Source organism: Caenorhabditis remanei, chromosome X, assembly GCF_010183535.1.
Source record: "Caenorhabditis remanei strain PX506 chromosome X, whole genome shotgun sequence".
Lineage (NCBI taxonomy): Eukaryota > Metazoa > Nematoda > Chromadorea > Rhabditida > Rhabditidae > Caenorhabditis > Caenorhabditis remanei.
In genome coordinates this window covers 151,114-172,818 of record NC_071333.1, presented here as the reverse complement: position 1 = coordinate 172,818, position 21,705 = coordinate 151,114, and the positions used below count along the sequence as shown (strand labels likewise).

At 38.3% G+C, this 21,705-nt stretch overlaps 8 protein-coding genes across 8 annotated transcripts; 3 read left to right on the top strand and 5 right to left on the bottom strand.

The window, feature by feature from the left end:
* Positions 1-533: 533 nt before the first annotated feature.
* GCK72_022088 (uncharacterized protein) lies at positions 534-1,338 on the bottom strand (the record flags this gene model as incomplete). The annotated part of the gene is made up of 3 exons (XM_053734649.1): positions 534-662; positions 864-932; positions 1,030-1,338. 3 exons carry the CDS (start codon positions 1,336-1,338, stop codon positions 534-536), a joined length of 507 nt encoding a protein of 168 aa, XP_053578215.1.
* GCK72_022087 (uncharacterized protein) lies at positions 1,117-3,049 on the top strand (the record flags this gene model as incomplete). Its single annotated transcript, XM_053734648.1, has 4 exons — positions 1,117-1,185; positions 2,508-2,684; positions 2,741-2,802; positions 2,845-3,049. The coding sequence occupies 4 exons, from the start codon at positions 1,117-1,119 to the stop codon at positions 3,047-3,049; spliced, it is 513 nt and encodes a 170-aa protein (XP_053578214.1).
* A 593-nt stretch (positions 3,050-3,642) lies between these two features.
* On the top strand, positions 3,643-3,907 carry GCK72_022086 (uncharacterized protein; the record flags this gene model as incomplete). The annotated part of the gene is made up of 2 exons (XM_053734647.1): positions 3,643-3,814; positions 3,879-3,907. 2 exons carry the CDS (start codon positions 3,643-3,645, stop codon positions 3,905-3,907), a joined length of 201 nt encoding a protein of 66 aa, XP_053578213.1.
* Positions 3,908-4,659: 752 nt separating this feature from the next.
* On the bottom strand, positions 4,660-5,097 carry GCK72_022085 (uncharacterized protein; the record flags this gene model as incomplete). The annotated part of the gene is made up of 1 exon (XM_003091375.2): positions 4,660-5,097. One exon carries the CDS (start codon positions 5,095-5,097, stop codon positions 4,660-4,662), a length of 438 nt encoding a protein of 145 aa, XP_003091423.2.
* Positions 5,098-5,357: 260 nt separating this feature from the next.
* On the bottom strand, positions 5,358-5,749 carry GCK72_022084 (uncharacterized protein; the record flags this gene model as incomplete). The annotated part of the gene is made up of 2 exons (XM_053734646.1): positions 5,358-5,472; positions 5,523-5,749. 2 exons carry the CDS (start codon positions 5,747-5,749, stop codon positions 5,358-5,360), a joined length of 342 nt encoding a protein of 113 aa, XP_053578212.1.
* Positions 5,750-7,811: 2,062 nt separating this feature from the next.
* GCK72_022083 (uncharacterized protein) lies at positions 7,812-8,235 on the top strand (the record flags this gene model as incomplete). The annotated part of the gene is made up of 2 exons (XM_053734645.1): positions 7,812-7,998; positions 8,051-8,235. The coding sequence occupies 2 exons, from the start codon at positions 7,812-7,814 to the stop codon at positions 8,233-8,235; spliced, it is 372 nt and encodes a 123-aa protein (XP_053578211.1).
* A 1,158-nt stretch (positions 8,236-9,393) lies between these two features.
* On the bottom strand, positions 9,394-9,817 carry GCK72_022082 (uncharacterized protein; the record flags this gene model as incomplete). The annotated part of the gene is made up of 2 exons (XM_003091370.2): positions 9,394-9,578; positions 9,631-9,817. 2 exons carry the CDS (start codon positions 9,815-9,817, stop codon positions 9,394-9,396), a joined length of 372 nt encoding a protein of 123 aa, XP_003091418.2.
* A 2,001-nt stretch (positions 9,818-11,818) lies between these two features.
* GCK72_022081 (uncharacterized protein) lies at positions 11,819-15,000 on the bottom strand (the record flags this gene model as incomplete). Its single annotated transcript, XM_053734644.1, has 6 exons — positions 11,819-12,606; positions 13,301-13,496; positions 13,541-14,077; positions 14,425-14,509; positions 14,559-14,721; positions 14,772-15,000. 6 exons carry the CDS (start codon positions 14,998-15,000, stop codon positions 11,819-11,821), a joined length of 1,998 nt encoding a protein of 665 aa, XP_053578210.1.
* Positions 15,001-21,705: the final 6,705 nt, after the last annotated feature.

Here is a 21,705-nt window from a genome sequence, read left to right as displayed (position 1 = left end):
ATGCGCCAGCAATGAATTCGTACAGAAGGAGTAATTGAGCTCTGAGTCTACGGTGTCTAATAGAGTGCACAGAGAGGAGTTCCAAGCGATGCGCGTAGAAAGAAAACGAGATGTTGCAACGCTAGAGAGTTTTTTTTAGAGAATACTCTGAGGGTGAATTCCAGAAGTCTAGAGAGACGAGATGAGGGGGACAGGCTGAAAATAACAGAACAATGGATAGGAAGCACATAAGTTTTGAATAGGAAGGAGTAGAAAACAAGGTTGCTAGACTTGAAAGATTTTAAGATTGGGGTGGAACGAAGACGGGCTAGAGCCACGGTTCGATTAATGTGAGCTCGAAATTTGATCAGGTTCAACAAAAAGGCTAATGCCAATTATGTCTTTATTGAAAGCTCGATGGCCTGGAAGTTTTTCATGGTCATAATGCTCGAAATAAGCAACAACTTCAATCGTTCCTGTAGCCGTAACTGTTTTCTTTTTCAGGAATGCTGGGCACAATTTGGATCCTGACAACTTCTTCGATAGACCAACCATCACTTCTTTGGCTTCTGATTGGAAAGATCCTTCATGTTTACAGTTCCAATAGCTTGAGATGACTCCATCATTGTTACGGCTGTTTCGGATTGTCCGCACGTGTCTTCTTCTCTGATTCGATGCCAACTCTGATAGAAATGAAGGTATTTATTTTTATTTTTACAAAAATGTATACTTCGAACTCTGATTCAGTTTTGAAACGATGCCGTTGCACTACAGAATCTGGAGCGTGATCTTCAGAAAAATGACATCCCAAATTCTCTCTAGGTAAAAAATTTTGCTTCGCATTCTTCGAAAGGGCATTCCATGTTTCCACTTCGGCTTGTTACCGACTCTGGAGCAGCAACATGGTGACGTACCAGAATTGGAGATTTAGTAGATTTAGCCAGATGAATTTTCTGAAGGATGAGATGAAAACTAACAAAAATTACCAAATTCTTAGATTTTATTCATAAAAATTACACTAATTTCCCTGTTTTCAGCTATCTACAGTACCTTTAGAGGCGGAGCTTGACTTGGTGGTGACATTGACAGCGAGATGTTTGCCGGATTGAGCAATGGTTTCGGATGCTTTCTGCGGATATGTGTCTCCAAGCCATTCTTCGTTGCGACAGTGTGGCTACAGTAACCACATGCGAAGGCACCAGTTCCGTGAGTTTCTAGTGCTTTATTAGATACAATTCGTTTGTCGAATTCATTGACTTCAGCTTCAGTCAGATGATGAACATTCTTCAGATGACGAACAATGTTGCTTTTCTTTTTCGTTTGGAAATCATACTTTGGGCAGCAGATCGAAAAATCCATTTTTGACGAAAAAAAATGTTCGAATGAGATGAAACCTCCCTTTTATACTCTTTTCCCTAGGCTAAAGTTCCCATGGACCCGTGAAAACCTTACCATTTTCCCATGAACAATAATGGGAAAATTTCGAAAAATTATCATCTTTCCAGAAAATTCGGAAATTTGAAAAACTAACGTTTTTTAAAATCATTTTTCATCATCATCACTCAAAATTGAAAGTTTTTTTTGATTTTTTCCAGTGCAAAACCTTAAATTTTCAGCAATGAGTATTTATTTCAGGTTTTTCTCATATCTTGGATCCTGCTCCTGCACGCTTCGTTCCAGCTCTATCGCTTATGTTTCTATTTTTTTTTCAGATAAGTTTTTTTCTGTGTTGTTCCGTTCAAAAAATCTCCGTAGTTTATTGAAATGTATGTTCAGGTTACTCTTCCTCGATCTACTCTCTTCAGATGGCAATTTGGCTTCAGCTCATCAGTACAATTCGACTCTCCCCGATGATTTCTTCGTCCAATTGAAACAATTTTTTTCGAAAATAAATTTATATCAAATTTTATATTTTCCCATTAAAAACTCTTAATAAAATAATACAAAAAATCACAATATCACATTTATCAAATCTGATAAACTTAAACAATCAACGTTAAAATTTTTCTTCGAGTCTCTCCAGTTTTCCCTGCTCGATTTCGACGTTGTTCTGAGGCCGTATGCATGAACATTTACCAAGTAAACCGTTTTACCTTGGTAAATCTTTACCAAGGTAAACAGGGGGTAAATCGTTTACCGTGGTAAACCATTTACCGTATTCACAAGACATTTTTACCGAGGTAAACATTTACCTCGATAAATAGGGTTGTTTTTCCCTCAAAGTTCATTGACTACACGTCTCAATGACTGCATAGACTCACGGACTCCACATTTTCATTGACTTCAATGTACCATTGAAAAATGTAGTCAATATTAACTCAATATTGACTACATTTATTCTCACTCACTATACTTTTCTCATCGACTACACCATTCATAGACTACAAAATTCAAGAAACACTCTCTACGATTACATCTATCTGAATGAAACTACACCATCTGAAATTATCACATATCTCAGAAGTCTTATCTTTGAAACAGAGCTAGAATTCATTTATTAGATATAGAAAATAACGTTTTCATTCCAGGCGATCAACTGGCTCAGTGAGTTTCCATTGCCAGAAGCAATCCGATTGGCTAAGAAGCTCAGCTTCCAAGCGAAGATCCCTTCGTGGGCTGTTCCAGGACTCAACCAAACAACCACAACGATGTCACAGTCGGAGTTTAAGAATCTGCGGGTTGTAAAAAATCCAGAAACAGGATCGGTTAGTTTGGAGCATATCAGAATTGTTGGAATTTGTTATTTTCCAGTTAACTGCAGCACTCGGCTCTCGTGTTGATGGTCTCTCGGATGCAGTCAAAAACGATTCTATGGACAAGAAAGTGCTTAACTGCCTGATTTTTGTTGATAATATATTCTTTCAGATCCGCCCAGCAAGTTGATGGACACCGGAACTCGCTTGCGCCACGTCTACTCGTTGAAACAGACAAAGAAAATGATCCAGAGTCAGATGAAGAAGGGTCCGATGAGGAAGAGACTGATGAGGCGCAGTCCGATGAGGCGGAGTCCGATGAGGAAAACTCGGAGTGGAGCTACGAAAATGAAAAGAGAAGACCGCACCGTCACTGATTCTTTTGTTGACCATTTACTGTGATTTTCTCCAAATCAATTTTCATACTGTATCTCTCTTTTTGTGTGATCTCCATATCTGTTTTTCATTGTTTTACTGTCAAATTCACTGTCAAATTTTGTTGTCAACATATTGTGTTTTTTTTTCAATGAGTGCGTCATTCTCATGTGGAAATAAAACTAATTCTGCAGGAAAAGTGGATCAGAAAACTGAAAATCGGCAGAAATTGGGAAAATTTGATTTTGAATTGGAATTAGTTAAGGCAAACTAGGGATGCTGTAAGTTTCTTGGCTAAAACAATCTTTAAATTTATCAGAAAGTCATTTGGTTTTTAAGCGCAAATAGAAGGTTCTTGGGCTGCAATAAGAGAAGAGAAAGCATTTAACACCACGGTCTGTTTTGTTTTGCCTGTTTTGAAAGCTGCAAAACGCAGTGTAACAATTTTAGTAGTATATTATATATTTACTGATAAGTTAGAAACGGTTTCAGAACATTCCACATGTCTCTCTCATGAGTTTTGTAGTTGACTATTTTTTCCTTGTTCTGGAGAGAAAAGAGATACAGACGCTGCACTTCAAGATTATATAAGTGCATGTACAAGCATTGGCAGTGGTCCACTCTCAGAACAGTCATTCATGCCACCTCTGAAATGGTCAACCATTATTGCGAGAAGCTGGACCAAGGAAAGGCAAAGGCACTGAAATGGAATGATGCCGTCCCAACGACCCGGCGGATGAGAGGACAGAAAGAAGAGGAGAACAATTGTGAGTAACCCCCTCCAAAGCTATTTAAAACTTTAGATAAACAAATAATTAAAAAATTTTCCAGCTTCCGAACCATCGACATCATCTTCATAAACGCGCTCTGATTCTCTGGCCACCTGCCTTCTTCATCTCTTATTGGATCAAGCACATGGATATATTCTCATTTCTGAAAACCTTTAAGTATCTTTTGTTGAGTTGCTGTCTTTTTCTGCACTATTTTTCGCGCTCTCTTTTTCTACCCTTCAACATTTGATTTCTGCTTCACCCACTTTTTAACACCGAATTTTCCAAAGTTTCACATTAAGGATGTCAACATTTTGAGTTCAATTGTTATTAATCACTTGTTTCTTTCTGATCAATCTTGATATTCGTTGTTCTTTTTTTCTCACTCTATTAAACATAGTTTTTCTCTTTTTGTCACTTGTAACACTATTTATCTCTTTTTTTCAGCTCCATCATTTGATTATTATTTTTTCTCTAACTATTAAAATGTGTACTAAACTTTATTTAATACTACATACTTCTTCCCTCATTTTTTAAATAAATATTACCTTACTTTTTTATATCATTGTTTTTCTATATTATTTCAGCGATTCCAGAACATTCAAATCTAAAATTCAAATCGTCCTTTGTAATTGTTTCAATGTGACCGTCCAGATCCTCCCACTTCTCGAAATCACTGTAGTCATAGGTCATATCAATGTACAGATGGGTTACTGTAGTGATGGATCATGTCATCGTTGGGATGGGTTACTGTAGTAATTAGTCATGATATTGTAGATATGGGTTAATGTAGTAGTGGGTCATCTCATTGCAAAGAAGGGTTATTGACATGATGAGTCAAGTCATTGTAGAGATTGGTTATTGTAGTCTTGAGTCAGGTCATTGTTCTCCTCTGCTTTCTGTCCTCTCATCCGCCGGGTCGTTGGGACGGCATCATTCCATTTCAGTGCCTTTGCCTTTCCTTGGTCCAGCTTCTCGCAATAATGGTTGACCATTTCAGAGGTGGCATGAATGACTGTTCTGAGAGTGGACCACTGCCAATGCTTGTACATGCACTTATATAAGAAGTCCTTTCGATTTTCCACAAATGTTCTTTGGATGAATGGTGAAACCGGAAGTAACTCAATTTCCTTATTATTGGGAATAATGTAGAAATATGTCGATTTCAGTTCCTTGATGTAAGGTTCCAAATGTGACATCAGACGCTCTCTTTTCTGGAGAATGGTTCCTTTATTTGAATTCTCAACACTTTTTCGAGCCCTATCTGCCCACTGGAGCATGATCTCGAAAGGACCATCCACAAACAGAACATTCCATAGGGGGGAAGAAAAAGAGAAGAATTCGAACTTTACGAGTTCTGCAGACCAGATAATCAAAAAATCAACATATTTATTCAAAAAAAGTGAACTAGAAAATATCGGGTTTCTTTTCACAGTCAAATTGTTTTGCTCTGAAGATGGTTGAGCTGAGTCCATCAACGAGAAATTGGACCATGAAGTACTTTGCTTTTATCCCAATCTCTAGAACTGTTTCCTCCATCTCAACAGCCATATCCGCGTGGCAAGCGACCAGGGTACCAACAGCAATGTGATATCGAGGGTGGAAGGACACAGTCATCTCTTTGGGAAGAACGGACATCGATTGAGCGTATCGATCTGTAAAATAGTGTTTGTCCAATTGAAACTCTTTATTTTTATTTTCTCACCCCGCAACAGAGTCGAATTGCATCCCAAGTAAAAAAAACTCCTCTGGGAAAAGGTCCATGATTAGACTTGCATCTCGTTTTGCAATAGTTTGTTGAAGAGTATCAAGGACTTTGACGCATGTGCCGTGGTACGGACTGAATTCCTCGTCGACTTCATTGTTTACTGGTACGCAAACCACTGATCCAAAAAGAAGCACAAATACAGTTAGAGACAAGGAAACACTCATGACAGCGAAAATATCCTAAAATCAGAAATGTGACGAGAAGGGCTTAGAAAAGAAGTGAATGAAAAGGAACGAGAAGAGCTGACGATTCCTCTTCCTGAGGAGGCCGGTATTTAAATCATTCTTGGGAGGCGAGAAAGTACGGTCAGAGAAGAGAGTGCTCATGTGGGCGATGGGAACGGGTTTTATGTCTTTTATTTTATGGGAATGGGAATTGGGAGAAAATGAATGATCAACACCATAAACTGATCATGAATCATCTAAAAGATCGAGAAATCAAATCCAGGATTTGAGACTGGCCCAATGAAAACAAAGAGAAACAAGAGGAAGGATTTCAAAAGAAAGTTGCAACTTTCCTGAACCAGCAGGTTGGTAATAGAGTACCGTGCAGTAAGATATACTATTTGGCCTTTCCCAGTTGAAAACGTCTATTTTTGAGAGTGTCTTAGTGAAACTAACTGTCCAACAATGTAAATTATGTATCAGCCATACAGAACAAAGGTAGAGCTTCATTTTTGTAGTTACCAACTTTTTCGCACGGACACTCTCTAGAGAGGTATGTTCATTTTGAGGAGACAGCTTAAAAATCACTCTGTTTTAACATTAATAATATATTCATTCAAAACATATTTCAGATTTTGGGACTCAACAATCAAAACTCAACAATTTAGTAAGAAAACAAGTGAACAGCAACAATGAAAAAGTGGCAGTTGAAAAGGAACGTTGAGATAGGATGAGTCAATTTTAAGACAAGTTCAAGAAATTGGAAAACAAGAAAAAGGGAAAGGTAGGCGCTTCTCGGTTTCAATGCAATAGAAAAGACAGATGCTCAAGCAAAACAACGGGGAAATTTGGCGAACAAATAAAAGAAATTCTAAACAACGACAGAAAAAAGAACATTTTTATCGGAGTAATAAAAAGCAGTTGAAAGGAGAAGGTCTCGGTGATAGATTTCTCAACGTCTTTGAAGATTATCTGGAAAAACTCCATATTCAGGTTTTTCAAGAGTCCCATTGCTAAAGTCTGGAGGTTTTTAAAAAGTTTTGAAGAGATTCATAGGTGCTTTCTAAACTTACTTTATTCAGGTTCTAAGTTTTGCTTGATCTTTAAACATCCATCTCAGTCATTGTTAACCAAACATTGTCTAGAAGAAGATTTCTTCCAGTGTCTTGAGAGGGAAGCTCGCTTTTGGAAAACTTTGTGAAGGCAGAATTCGAGAAATACAGGAGCAGCAGTACTGTCTATACTATTTTGTTGCTACAGTAATCCATCAACACACTGTTACTTCTCCAGACTATTTTATAGCTACCACCTCTACAATGACATGACCAACAGTAACCCATCTCAACAATAACAAGAGTCGTCACTACAGTAACCCATTTTTAGAATGAAAAGATTTGTCACTACAGTATCCTGTCTCTACAATGACACGACTCCTCACTACAGCAACTCACCTCTGGAATGACTCAGCACTACAGTAACCCATCTCAACAATGACAAGACTCGTCACTACAATAACTCATCTCTGAAATGACTCATCATTACAGTAACCCTTGTCTACAATGACATGTTTGATCACTACAGTATACCAATTCTACAATGACAAGGCTAATCACTACAGAAACCTCATCCCTACAGTAACCCATCTCAACAATGACAAGACTCGTCACTACAATACCCCATCTCTGAAATGACTCATCATTACAGTAACTCATTTTTACAGTAACCAGTTCCCCTTTTTTTCTGAATAAATACTCAAAATTATCGTGCAATATCAGTTTGTTCCTTGTGTAATTTGTCGAGTTTACGTTCATTTTCAGCAGGATAGCTTGATTTGATATTGCAACATCCTCAAAATCATCGATTCCTTTAGAACTTTGATTCTACAGTTTCCTCTTTCTTTTCAATTGTTTCTCGTCTTTTTTCTGAAAATTCCCATAACAGAAAAACCATTTAGCAATAAAACGCTCCCTCGCCTCCACCTTGGAAAATATGTTAATCGAATCATGAAGTCGCTATATAACCGTCCTCACATTTTCAGTTTTTCATCATTCTCATCCACAGAATGTCTTATTCTATTTTCCTTCTCCTTCTTTTCGCTGTCCTCGTGTCTTCCGCTCGCGGTTCGAAGAATCCCAAACCTGATCCAAAATTAATTGCATCTAACACTTTGGAAGCCGCCTTGAATGCAGCTAGAGCTGAGGATTTTGGACGGTTCAAAACTCTCGTTGCCTATTACAAAGGGCCAGGACGTAAGTTGCTTTAGGAGGACGTGCCAACTTTTTATTAACAAGTTTTTTTCAGTTTCCGATTATGATATGAGGATGTTCGCCAACTACTATGAATACATTGTGTTAAAAGCGGAATTCAACGAAGACGGACACGTGGAAACTATATGTACTACGTCGCCGACCGATCGTCTCTATTTCTTTAAATTCAAACCATCATCCGAGAGTCCAACTGGATGGACCAGTTATCTTGCCAAATAATTGGGTTTTGACTGAAATAAATCATTGAGCATTTCAAACAGAGTCAGAGATGAAATTAGATTTGTTGTATTAGTGTGGTCTTATCAAAAAATATTTTTTTGAACATTATATTTTTTTCCGGTCCGGCCCGGTCGGGCCGGATTCAAAAATGGGTACTCATTTTTTAACAAAATTTTCTAAAAAGTTACAAAAATTTAGAGTAAAAAGACTCAAATTGTCATACATATTCACCTCTTGATAGCATATCTAATTTTTAGTCGAAAACTATACTTTATTTCTGAAAACTTCAAAAAATTTCCAAAAAACTTCAAAACTTCACATTTTTTTCGAAAAATGTTTCAAAACGTTCCGAGCGGGCCGAGCCGGGTCCGGCCCGTGACAAGTCTGCTTTCTAGAAACTAGTATTGTGTTTTTAAAAGAAAGGAGAAACATTAAGCAGGTGTGATATGTATGAGAGTTCTATCGTGGAATTCGACTTTTAAAAAGTAGATTTGTTACAACAAAAACTATTTTCAGTGATTTTTTGTGGATTTTAGTGGTCAACATGTGTCAGCCCAATCGATAGATCGCTTTTTTGACTCTTTTCCAGTTTAGATGTCCTTTAAAAACTAGAACGTCCCTTAAAACTCTCAGACGTCCCTTAAAACACTTAGATGTTCCTTGAAACACTCAATCGTCCTTTCAAACTCTTTTTTTTTGAAACGTCCTTTAAAATGTTTAGACGTCCCTTGAAACTCCAAAATATAGTTGTGAATATTAAGACGTCCCAAAAAACATTTAGACGTCCCAAAAAATATTTATACGTCCCTTGAACCCTTTCAGTGACTTTTAGTGTTGAAGGGACGTCTAAAAATGTTTTGGGACGTCTATTTATGTGAAACCAAATTTTGATATTTCAAGGGACGTCTAAATATTTTTTGGGACGACTAAACGTTTTATGGGACGACTACATGTTTTAAGGGACGTCTAAGTGTTTCAATGGACGTCTAAGTGTTTTAAGGGACGTCTAAGAGTTTTTTGGGACCTTAGAGTTTTCAAAGGACATTTAAACTGGAATAGAGCCGCTTTTTTTAAATATGGCCAGTCTGATACAACAAATCTAATTTCATCTCTGACTCTGTTTGAAATGCTCAATGATTTATTTCAGTCAAAACCCAATTATTTGGCAAGATAACTGGTCCATCCAGTTGGACTCTCGGATGATGGTTTGAATTTGAAGAAATAGAGACGATCGGTCGGCGACGTAGTACATATAGTTTCCACGTGTCCGTCTTCGTTGAATTCCGCTTTTAACACAATGTATTCATAGTAGTTGGCGAACATCCTCATATCATAATCGGAAACTGAAAAAAACTTGTTAATAAAAAGTTGGCCCGTCCTCCTAAAGCAACTTACGTCCTGGCCCTTTGTAATAGGCAACGAGAGTTTTGAACCGTCCAAAATCCTCAGCTCTTGCTGCATTCAAGGCGGCTTCCAAAGTGTTAGATGCAATTAATTTTGGATCAGGTTTGGGATTCTTCGAACCGCGAGCGGAAGACACGAGGACAGCGAAAAGAAGAAGAAGGAAAATAGAATAAGACATTCTGTGGATGAGAATGATGAAAAACTGAAAATGTGAGGACGGTTATATAGCGACTTCATGATTCGATTAGCATATTTTCCCAGGTGGAGGCGAGGGAGCGTTTTATTGCTAAATGGTTTTTCTGTTATGGGAATTTTTAGAAAAAAGACGAGAAACAATTGAAAAGAAAGAGGAAACTGTAGAATCAAAGTTCTAAAGGATTCGATGATTTCGAGGATGTTGCAATATCAAATCAAGCTATCCTGCTGAAAATGAACGTAAACTCGACAAATTACACAAGGAACAAACTGATATTGCACGATAGTTCCAGATTTTTTAATTATAAACAATTACTAACATAAAAGTAATTTTTGGAGTCTCTTTGAATTTTTCGCGAAATTTTTTTTTTCATACGCAAAAACTGATTGGAAATGCGGTGAGTCATCATCGGGAGGAGGCAAAATGTGTGAAGTGGGCGGGGCTTCCGTCTGGGAGCCGTGTGTGCATTATCATTATTGATTTTGGATCGTGATGACCGGTGCGGATCCTTTCGGAAAATTGAAGGTGAACGTAAGCCGTTCCAGACTGGTTGATTTCTTTCTTTGATATAATTTGTGGATGCATTGATATTTTCAGAGCAGAAAACTGAAAAATGAGCTGAATCGAAGAAGTCACCGGACAGGAGGTTCAAAACGTGAGTGACCAAGGGGTTTTTGAATTTTATAGTTTTTTAAATAGGTCCAAGTTGGCGGGGCTTTTATGAAAGGAATAAGCGCTTTTGACGCAAAATCTGGCGGTCGATTTAAGGGTAGCGTGCAAACTGTAAATTTGGATGTGGAGATTCCAATGTTCTTCACCGTCCACGATATCGTGTTAGACAGTTTTTGATAAAGTGAAAACAATTTTTTAGAAGAAAAAAACAATTTTAATTGCAACATATTTAAAAACAAAACATTCGAACGAAAAACATAGAAAGCATGCAATTTTTGATTTTCAAAAATAATAAACTGGAAAAACCGAAACAATTTTTAAATAAAGTTGTATCATTTAGTTAATTTAGATTAAGTGAAGATGTAGGCAAAGGCGCTCGTAGGCTCTTGATTTTTCATTTTCTTTTTTTGATCGTCGCTTTTCTGAAAATAGGGTTGTTAAATTTACTATATTTGTGTGTGCCTTTTATAAGAACTGTCAGATATAGAACTGGTTCGAATCAGAACCGCCCGACCGTTGAATCTAGAGTACCGCTCAAAAGTGTGTTAATGTAAGTTTTTTTTGAATAATAACTTATTTCAAATATGCTCCGAAAGTTTTCTGCACAATGTTCGAAAATCTTAAAATGCGAAAACTTACATTCTCATTTATGTAGATTTATAGAAATAACGTTTAACCAAATTTTATTCTGCTCCGATCAGACCGATTTTGATTTGACCCATTGTATTTCGGACAGTTCTGATCCGGGTCAACACATTTTATTTGAATTTCAGTGAGTATTAACGCTTCTTGATAGCTACAGTACGATCAAAACGATTGAAAAGTTTTGCAGGTTTGGTTGAAAGTGGTGATTCTTGAGAATGAGCCAAGGGTGTACTGTTGTATTTGATCACTTTTTTTAAAAGAGCAACCTACGGTTATATTGATGACTATAGTGAATGCCGCAAGAAAAAAGTTTTCAATTAGAAAAGTGAGACTCGTGGTTTCAACTACAATCCCCGTGAAAGATACCGTAAGCCTGAAATAGGGCCGCATCTGGCGGTGCCTGTTCGCAGCGGAATATCTCGGTTCCCATATGAAATATCAAAAATATGCAACTGGCAAAATATAGCTTAACATTCATAGAACATTTCTTCTGTTGACATTGTTTTAATATCTTCAAAGAAAACTGAGATAGGATTCTCCAAACTCTTGCTAGCGAGTGCGCCTCTATTACAGGTTTTACGGAAACATCAGGAAGGCTTTACTCGTTCGAAAAACCCCGTGGAAAACTAAGACAGTCATTTAAACCCCCACCAGCTTCCTCAAAACTCACTTTTTTATCTCCCTCTTCCTCTCCCACTCCCTCTCTTTCCTATGTTTCTCGGACGCCAACAGTGTCTTTCTTCTCGCCTCTGCCACCATTTCATCCAGTTTCCTTTTTTCCTCCGCCTCAATCTTCTCCCTCTCCGTCATCTTATTCATCTCCTTGAATCTCTTCCTCTCCTTTTCAAATGACTTCTCCAGAGTCACTATAAAAATCGTCCCCATATCAACGGCTCCCTTAAACCCTAACTGATTTTCTGATTTGCTGAATAGACACCAGAATTCATTGGGGTCACTGTAGTAGATCTCTCTTCCTTTCTTCTTCAAATACTTCATCTCTTTCACTTCTTTATTTGAGATAACGAGGCCCGACAAGGAGCTTGTTCCATCGTCTCCGGTAGTGGAGGCACATGTGAATGTAAATTCATATGCTGGTTCTTTCTTTTCAAATGCCATCAAACAATCCAACATTAACTCTTGAATAGGAGTAGTTGATTTGAAGTCTTCTCCTTCTATCTTGGCATCCATCGGTCCAACTTCTCCACCACATATCAGAGCCATTGGAAACTTCGTGGGGAGTGGACTAGTGGCGTTTCTTGCCAACTCAGTGTCTTCCAAGTGTTTAGAGCACAACACCTCCGTTAACAATCTTCCAATATTCTTGGTTGTTCCTCTCTTATAACCAAATGGAAAGGAGGTGTCATAGTGTAACAGCTTTTCGCTTATGGAATCAAAGAGTAGAGGGACAGTAACAATCATCTTGTTCTGGTTTCGATACAATCCTGGTCTGTTATCTGGAAATATGATATTTTTCAGAGATGAGTTTTGTCGTGATGTCTTGTATGTGCTAACAGCGTAGCAACTCGGCAAACCGATTTTGTTTTGGGAATAGTAAAACGTGTTAGTTATAATGTGACTGACTCGAGGCATTGATGTCGAGTTCATCTACAATTCGTCCAAAGTCTCTAAGCGACTAAAGCATTTCTGTTCAACTGATGGAATTTCAAGCCAGTCAGACCTCAAAAGCCTTTTCAAAATTTATGTGCATACTTGTGAACCGGGCCGAAACGGACCGACGCGGGCCTGGCTTCAAACTCAATATTATCATTTGAGATATATTACAACGGTACGCTTCTTGCGACCGAGCTCTACCAAAACAGACGAAAGTTGTGTGCGAAATTTTTCAAGGGTGTTTCGGTGGAGCGCAGTTGCAAGAACTGTACCAAAGCAAATGTAACTAAATTCAGATCTCAGCGAATTTTAAATCACCAACCTACTCGAGGTTGGATTTGAAAAGCGTTTTATAATACTTCAGCCTTGCCCGCCACATATTAACAATCTTCCATTAGACCCGTAGTAGATCACAGACAGAGAACCTGCCGAAATCTTCATTTTCGTATATTTTCACCTCATATATTAAATTTGAAGAAAACAACGGACCGGATATGTATCCCCTCTCCTCCTTACAATCAGAAAAAACAAACTTACAATAATCATTGGGAGTTTCGAGCTGGCTCCACTGAAATTCGTCGAACTCTGATTCTTCCATTCCGAGGTTCTCCATAATCTTCTTCACTGCACCTTCTTCTTCAGCATATTCCGGGAATATTGTTGGACCGCCCGAGATGTCTGCCATCTCGTCGTCCAAGGACTCGGGCATGTAGAATCCATGGCAATATCCATTCTGAAAAAAATAAATGTCTTAGGACATCCGAACAACACACATACCTTGATGTAGTTGATAATTCCTCCTGCTTTCACTCTTGAGAGGATCTTCCGAACGACTGCCAACTGCTCCTTGGTGGCACAGTGATCCTTGAATTTGCTGACGATTTTCACTTTCTCCTCCAACAGTAATCTATCTTCTCCTTTCACCACGGGTTCCCTCGGAGAGAAGAAGTAGTCTTCCCCTCCTTGAGAGACCAAGAAGATGAACTTGGGATACATTTTTATGATTTCATCGGTATTATCGCACTCCTCGTGGTATTGTTCATCATATTTCTGGAGCTCCTCAATCACTCTATCCGTCGGATTGACATAGTTCTTTGCAAAACAGGAAGCCTCGAAGTTCTTTGGGGCATTGAAAAACTGGCACCTCTCCCTAGTCTTCTTTGCGTTGGGTCCCGCAAAGACAAAAGTCTTCAAAATATTGAACATTCCCAAGTTCTCAATTGCTCCCTCAGCCATTTCCATAGCATACTTTCCGATTGACACAATAACGACGTCTCTGGTAAGTGTCGGGAAGGCAGCGAGTTCTGCGACAGCCTGAAATTAGAAATTAGGTATAAGGATGAGTCCAGTGATAAACTTTTGATGCTGATCTAAAGGAAGGACATGATTATAACAAAGATTCGAGGAACAGATCGATCCTCATGTTTCTTGCATTAACCAATGTCTTTCTGTTGCAAACAACATCCGGACTGAAGAGAAAAGCTAATTTAACACAATTTTACAGAAAAAAACCTTGGCTATGGCCTCAATCACAGGCTTAAGCCACCATAGACCCGACAGGGCCAAATAATTCGCGATTGAAAAACTGAGAAAGTGGAGTCTACAGTGGTTGCCTTTAAGCCCCGCCTTCTCCTTTCACCCCTAAAAATTCAAAATCTCACCTGTCCTGTTGCTCCCTTCGGACAGAAGCTTTGCACACATGATTCAACGATGACCTCCATCTTTCGCTTGTTGGTACTGTCAGATCTGAAAATTACAGGATAGATTGTCTCCGTGAGAAGTAATAGAAACATACAAAACATTCGCACCATTAGGGACATCAACATAATGAAGTCTTCGAGAAGATGAGCTTGGAACTCCTGGAACATCATATTCCACACCATCATCGAATTTTTTGAGGATAGATTTCCTTGGCTTCTTAGAAGTTGGTTCTTCAGAGATGTTGATGTTTGGTAGTTCTGAAATTTTGCAAAATCAGTTTTTTTTTTCACAGATTCAAAATCCTTACCATCTGCTTCTTGTTCCAAATAATCTGAAGACATAGATGAACTGGAGCCTCTGGGACTCATCATCGTCGAATTCCGAATCCTTGCGACGGGATTCGCATTTGATGGAGCAACAGGAGAAGGAGCATCTGGAGAAGGAGTATCTGGAGGTGAAGCTCCTGGACGAGAACTCGTTGGTGTTGGAGCAACTGGACCGGTTTTTGGAGGGCGATGGTTGTTTTGTTGGGACATTTTGAGGGATCTGGAATGGAGGAATTAGATGATTTTGGAGGAATTTTGATGTCGAGCAGGAAAAAAACAAATGAGAAAAGAAAAATGATTTAGAATATAATAAAGAAAATTCAAGGATTCTAAATTCAGACCAAATAGAGCTCAAAATATAGATTCAAAAAGTTTAAGAACACAGTAGTTACAAGTCTTTACGTGAAGCCGGTGAAACCTTTTATTAGGAATTTGGAAGTTTGGATTCCAATTCAAATTTGGTATTTTTGTGTCTGGAAGGTAAGCTTTTGTAATTGATCAGTATATGAAAATCCCTTTCGAAATCAAAAAAAATTGAAAAATGACACTTCCAGAGAAAAGTCAACATTGAAGTAATTGCATTTTCAATGGAATCGTTGGTCTGAGGAAATTTGCGTATTTTGTGTAGTTGGAGACTCCTCTCGGAACTTTTCAAGACTGAAATTTGGGCGAAATTTTTTACTTTTCTAAAATAAACCAGTCTAGATGGAAACTCAGCGAGCCAATACATCGTGCGTTTTCAGAATTTTATGAGACTTTTTTGGGAAGTAAATAACAACTCCAATAGACATATCAAAAGATGTGTCAAGATTTTTTTTTTTACAAATCATCATTAAAAATTACAACTTTAGAATAAATAATCTTTTTCACATAGTTTTTATTCACATTTTTTTCTCAGTCTCCGATGGAAATGTCTTTGAAGATTTTAGCTTCTGAATTTCAAAAATTAAGTCAGCTTTATACCAAAGTTTCAGACATTTCTCAAAATCTCAAAATTTTGATTCTTTGATTCGTAATCAGTTTCGAAGTGACCATTTCAGTTATTCCAAACGACGTCTTAAAAACTTCATTTGTCTCAACAAAAAACTAATTTCAAATAATAATTTGGGTCTTAAACTTGAACTCTCAACATCTTATCAACTCAAAAAACAAAAGCTTCCATTTGTTCCAGTTTGAAAAGTCAAAAATACCCGCTTTTACCAACAAAAAAACAGTAAAGAAAGGAGTCAGTTGGAAGAAAGAGAGAGTGTGGAAGAGTGAGGGACGCTGAGAAATAAAGATAATATTGGAAGAAAGACGGCAGAAAAAAGCAGGATGGGGACTCCCTTCATACACACCACACAACACCAAGAAACTTATAATTTGCCATCAATAAATTTGGTTGAGTTGAAAAATGTCTTGATTCCACAGCATCTTTTCAGGGTTTGAGTCGCGCTAGGGTGTTTAAACCACACTTAGACGTTTCATGGGCGCCTTCAGAACCCGAGAGAGCGGGTCGCAATGAAATTTGGCGAGAGACGTAGAGAGAAAGGGAGCCGAGACGAGAGACGCACTTGGCATGAGAGACGCAAAGAAATATTCGAGGGAGTGGGGCACCGACGAGAAAAGCGTCTCTTATGAGAGAAGCAGAGACCCCACCACAGGTAAAGCGCGATAGGCAAGCGGTAAGTTAACTGCCGACCGCTGGCAGGCGAAGGGGGAACAACGCACACGTCTGTGGGCGGCCTACCAGTAAGCTACCAGCGCTCCATTTTTCAATTTTTGGGCAGCGGTTCCCCTCCACTATGGGTCTTATTAAGGAATATTCCCTACAAGAATTACATAATTTCAGCACATTTTCCTGCTTTTTTCGTTCCTTGGGTCCTTTTGTAATATCTGAAATAACCTAAAACTTCCTTTCCTTCGTTCTCTCTTCCCTTTATCCAGCCATCCAGGCACTTTCTCCTTTCTGGTTCATTTCTTATGTTTTTCACCATGCTGTCAATACTCCAGAAACTCAAAATACCTCAGAATGTGTTACTAATAAAAACGAATACATCGAAAAAAAGTAAGAGTGAAGAGGTCACTGTTTTTGTTCTAAATTGCTCTATTAATACACAAAAGGAGGTATTTTAGTTATCAAAGTATTTCTTTAATGATTTTGGCTTTTCCTGAACGTGAACTACGGCAGAATTAAAAATGTTTCTGTGAAAAATGAGCACCTACAACTCTTTTTTGACTTTAAAATTTTAATCTTCGCTGAATTGCCAATTTTCGACCCAAACTGAGAATTTTGAGACAAATGTTTGAAATTTTCATGCGAAAACAGATACAATTAAACGCTTTCCAAGTTTTTTCCAGTTACAAATGAGAAAAATATTTGAGATTTGGCTAAATTCTTTCAAAACGAAAGATTTAACGCATTTTCAGAGTGTTTTTCAGTCATTTTTTTCGAAAAAGGCAGATTTTGAGCGAAAAGTCAGAGTTTTCGACTAAATCAAAAGCAGTTTTTAACCAAACATGTCATTTTCACCTGATGCCTTCAGGAATGATTATAAATAGTTGAAGTTCGTCAAAGGTTATCGTTAGCAGTCAGAAATTAACATCGAAATTAATGCACTGTGCGGTTTTGTTAATCGCTCGTCTCTGGTTGTTTTTAATTCTCCGAAAACTAACTTACCTCACTTACCGATCCACCTGAAAAGTAATTAAGCTTCCGATTAGAACTAAAAATAACCAGATTAGTAGCAGCGCACAGTTCCCATTTTTGCATTTTTTTAAAAAATTATTGCAACGCGCAGCTATTTTCAGTTAAAATATAGTTTTACGCAATATTTTGCAAATAATTTTAGAAAAAGTAGTTCTGCCGTAGTTTAACTTTTCGGAAAAGCACAAAATACCAAAAGATTTCGGTGAGAAACACAAGAAACAAGCGAGAAAATGGGAAAAAATTAATTATTATTTAAAACTCCGACGCGGCCGCAGTGCCTGCGTCCCCTCTCTCTAATGCGTGTCAATGGAGTGTGGTTGCCTTATTTCTCTAAAATTGAGTTTTGACGCGTTAAAGCTCAAAAAAGAGAAAATGGATGAATCCTTGAACTAAAAGGACAGTTTGAGATGATATTTGTAAGAAATAGAACGAGTACATGCATTTGGCCAAGTTTCATTCTCACACGAACTCTCTCGTTGGTTAACCTTCACAACGTCTGCTGTCCATTCAGTTCCATACCGTATAAAAAGAATTACATAATTCTAAAGTATGAACGAGTTCACTTAGTTTGCTCGAAAAACTCTTTCATTGATTTCGGAATGGAATGAATTATTTTCGAAACGTTGGAAGTCTTCTCCGAAGAAGTTTGGGTTACGGTATCTTCACATAACAGATTAAATCTTTCTGATTCTCACGAGAAAGAAACTGGAAGACCAAGTTTGTTTCATAATTAACAACAGCATTCACCTGAAAACTCGCTTTGGAGCTTCAGAGAATATGGAGAATGTGTTAAAGGGTTCAAGAGAAGAAGGACATGGTCAGGAAATAGTGAGAATCAAGACATGAATATTTACAGAAATTAGGTCAAAGACTGTTTTCGGGCTTGATTATCTCATTCCAGTTACAAACTGTCAAATTAGATACGCCGAACCAAGATTTTTTTCTTCTATGTGAAAGAAAAGATCATTCAGCAATCATTCATCTATCCGCGGTATTCGAATATCATTCAGCTATCATTCACTTTTCCGCGATATTAAAATATCACATAGCTGCCGTTCGTCTATCGCCGCTCTTCGACTATCGCTCGCCTACCTTTCAGCTACCACCGCTTCCACCTAAAAACACCAATATGTCGCTCGCGTACTATTCACCTACTTGCGGTGTTCGCCCACCATTCACATGCCATTCGCCTGTCAGCGGGCCTTCAGCTACCGCTCGCCTACCACTCGCCTACAGCGCTTTACCTGTGACAGGACGACCAGCAAGGGCACACAGTGAGCGCGCTCGGCGAGGGAACCGCGGCGCCCAGCGCGACCGGCGGGGGCGCTCGGTATCTATTGTGACAGGGCAACGCTCATGTCATTCTTTTATTATTCTGTTGTTGCTGTCAGTGCGCAAAATGGTTTATCTCCAATTATCCCTATTGTTTACACTTACCACTATCTTTCCGTGCGAAGGGCCTTTTTCATATGCGGTCGATTCCCTTCCGCAGGTTCGACACCCACCCAGTCTCTGACTGACTGATTTTCCAAAAAATGGATGGGTACTTTTTTAAGGATAGGCACCTCATTAATGATAAACACTAAGGATAGGCACCTCATTGAGGATAGGCGTGGAGGATAGGATTCAGAGTGAGAGAGGGTGTGTGAGGGAGAGACACAAAGAATAAGCCCCCCCCCCTCTTCCAAGGTAGAAAGTGAGAGAGTGTGTGAAAAGCCATGTGGAATTGGCTTCTCAACCATTGAGTATCGTGCTAGAGCTGCAGAAGTCAAAAGTGATCCCCTCGTAAAAATCTTCATAACTCATCGACAAAGAGAGAACTTTACAGATAAACAGACTAGGAAAGTACAAAACACATCAAAGCTATATTAAAAGAAAGAGAAAAAGAGAGATGCTACCAACCCACCCCCGAAGGGTATCCATATCGAACGCAACAGTTGGAAGCAGAAAGGGAGGGAGAGAAAGAAGCGGGTGTTGATAGTGTTGCGTAATAAACGCCTGACTGTACTAGTGGGTAGAGAGCGTACTTGATGCACAGGACCCATGAAGCAGAGAGACGTAGACGACGAGAGAAGCTCCGCCCACCTCCAAGCATCAATAGTCCGGAGATCAGAAAATCATCATAGGGATGTGGGGATGAATGGGCTAACATTGAGTCGCTGACGGAGGCTAACCGATGATATTGAGAAATGTGTCAAATGAGAGAAACTGAAAACAATAAAAAAAGATGAACATAAGGATATCACATATTCAAAAAATAAGCGAAACGTAGGGTTATCAGACGACAAAAATTGAGAAACAAGAACAAGGAAAACAACAATCTTGGGTAAGAGCTAAAAAACGATCAATTACAATTTAAGACTGGAATGTTGAGTATTGCTCTAGATTTTGGTATCAAATCAGGATATCCCAAAATCCATAATCCACAAAGTTTCATTTAAAACTATACGTTATCAACTAGATATGTCCAATTCAAGTTTATTCCCTCAACCCAATTGTTTCTGTTCCCTCCTTTATCATTCATCGCCAAAATTAACAAGATTCAAATTGAGGAGCTGGTGGAGCTGGAGAGAGTACACAACCACAAAAAGATATAAAAAAGCAGCCAAGAGCATGATAGTCGCTTAAATGTTAGAACATAAAAGTAATAAAGCACAAAGGCGGTTGAAAAATGACTCTGGATTGATGTCTTTTGTCACAGTAATAAAAATGTGATAAGGATGGGATGAGAAATAGGAAAGAAAATGTCATTGCTGAAATTGGAGAGTGCATTGAAATTGTAGACGTATATTTCAAAGTTGAGGTGTAGGAAATCATCAGATCGAAATCTCTATTTTTAGCTACATAGTTATATAGGGTATACACCAAATTTCATTCTTGAAGCGTTCACTGACTTTCCTTTCAGTATGATGATGAATTTTTGAATACACCGACCGACAGTGACTATCTGTTTGTGAAAGCCAGCTGTAAATTTTTATCCCCAGAAGAGGTAGCCCTCGTTTTCGAAGATTTTTCGAAACGCTCCTTGTTGAGCATCGAATTAAAAATGCATATTTAACTTTGGAGTAGGTAAGGTCGTGTTCCTTTTTTACCCGGCCCATCCATATTTCCATCTGATCTCTCCTAACTGTTCCAATCATTCACACATTATAAACGGAAAAAGGTCACCAGACGTCTCATAACTCCGGTCATCGAGACTATTCGTTGCAGGTGTGCACGAAATAGTTACTGACAAGCAATGGTATAGTAATTACGAGAGAAAGAGAGAAAACTGTAAAAAGAAAGGTCCAGACCAAATTGAAACAGGCCTATTTCAATTTTTGATAGTACATTGTTCTCATTTCTAAGAAAAGGTTGAATAGTAGGGAGAGAAAATGAAGTTTATCAACAAAAAACCGATTCTATATATGTACCGGGTTCAATAACTCATTTAATTTTTTTTAATGTTCAACACTCTAGGTTTATCTTCGTTCTAATATTTATATACCTTTTATTTTACCTGAGTTGAAGTTTTTTCTCCAATAAATCTTACTTTGTGTTATTCCTCAAGTCTACAACCGTAACCTCTCTCACCATATCTCATTTCTTTCTGATTCACTATGTTATCTTGTGGAAGCAGAAGTGGGAAGAAACAACATTTTATCAGAGATTTCCTGTCCGATGACTTCAACATGTTTATCTACAAAACAGTGAACTAGAAAATAACCTGATACTCATTCTTTCAACAGGATTTGATTGTAACACCACCAGTTTCAGTTCCAAATCTAACGGCATGTCTTTACAGTATTCATGTTTGTTTCTACACAACCCATTCACCGCTGGGAGCATACAATATGTTTGTTACGGTGCGCCATTTCCCCTTTCCCTCTTTTCAAATTGGTTGAGTGTTTACAAAAAATGACAAAAAAACACGAGGGATGGAATGGGAATACCAGGAGAAGGAGGTAGGACAGAAAAGACGCTTTAACAAAAAAAGGGGGAAATTGGGCGAATGAATAGGAAAAATTCTGAGAGGGCAGGAAAAAGAAATTATCATTGAAGTAGATTGAAGCATTCGAAAGAAAAAAGTCTCGAAGATGGGATTTGAACGGTCCTTGAAGATTATCTGGAAAAAAAATTGTATTCAGGTATCTTGGGATTCCCATTTCTAAAGTTTGGAGGTTTGAAAAAGTTAGAATTCAAAGGTATTTCCTATACTTACTTTATTCAGAATAAAGTCTCTGCTC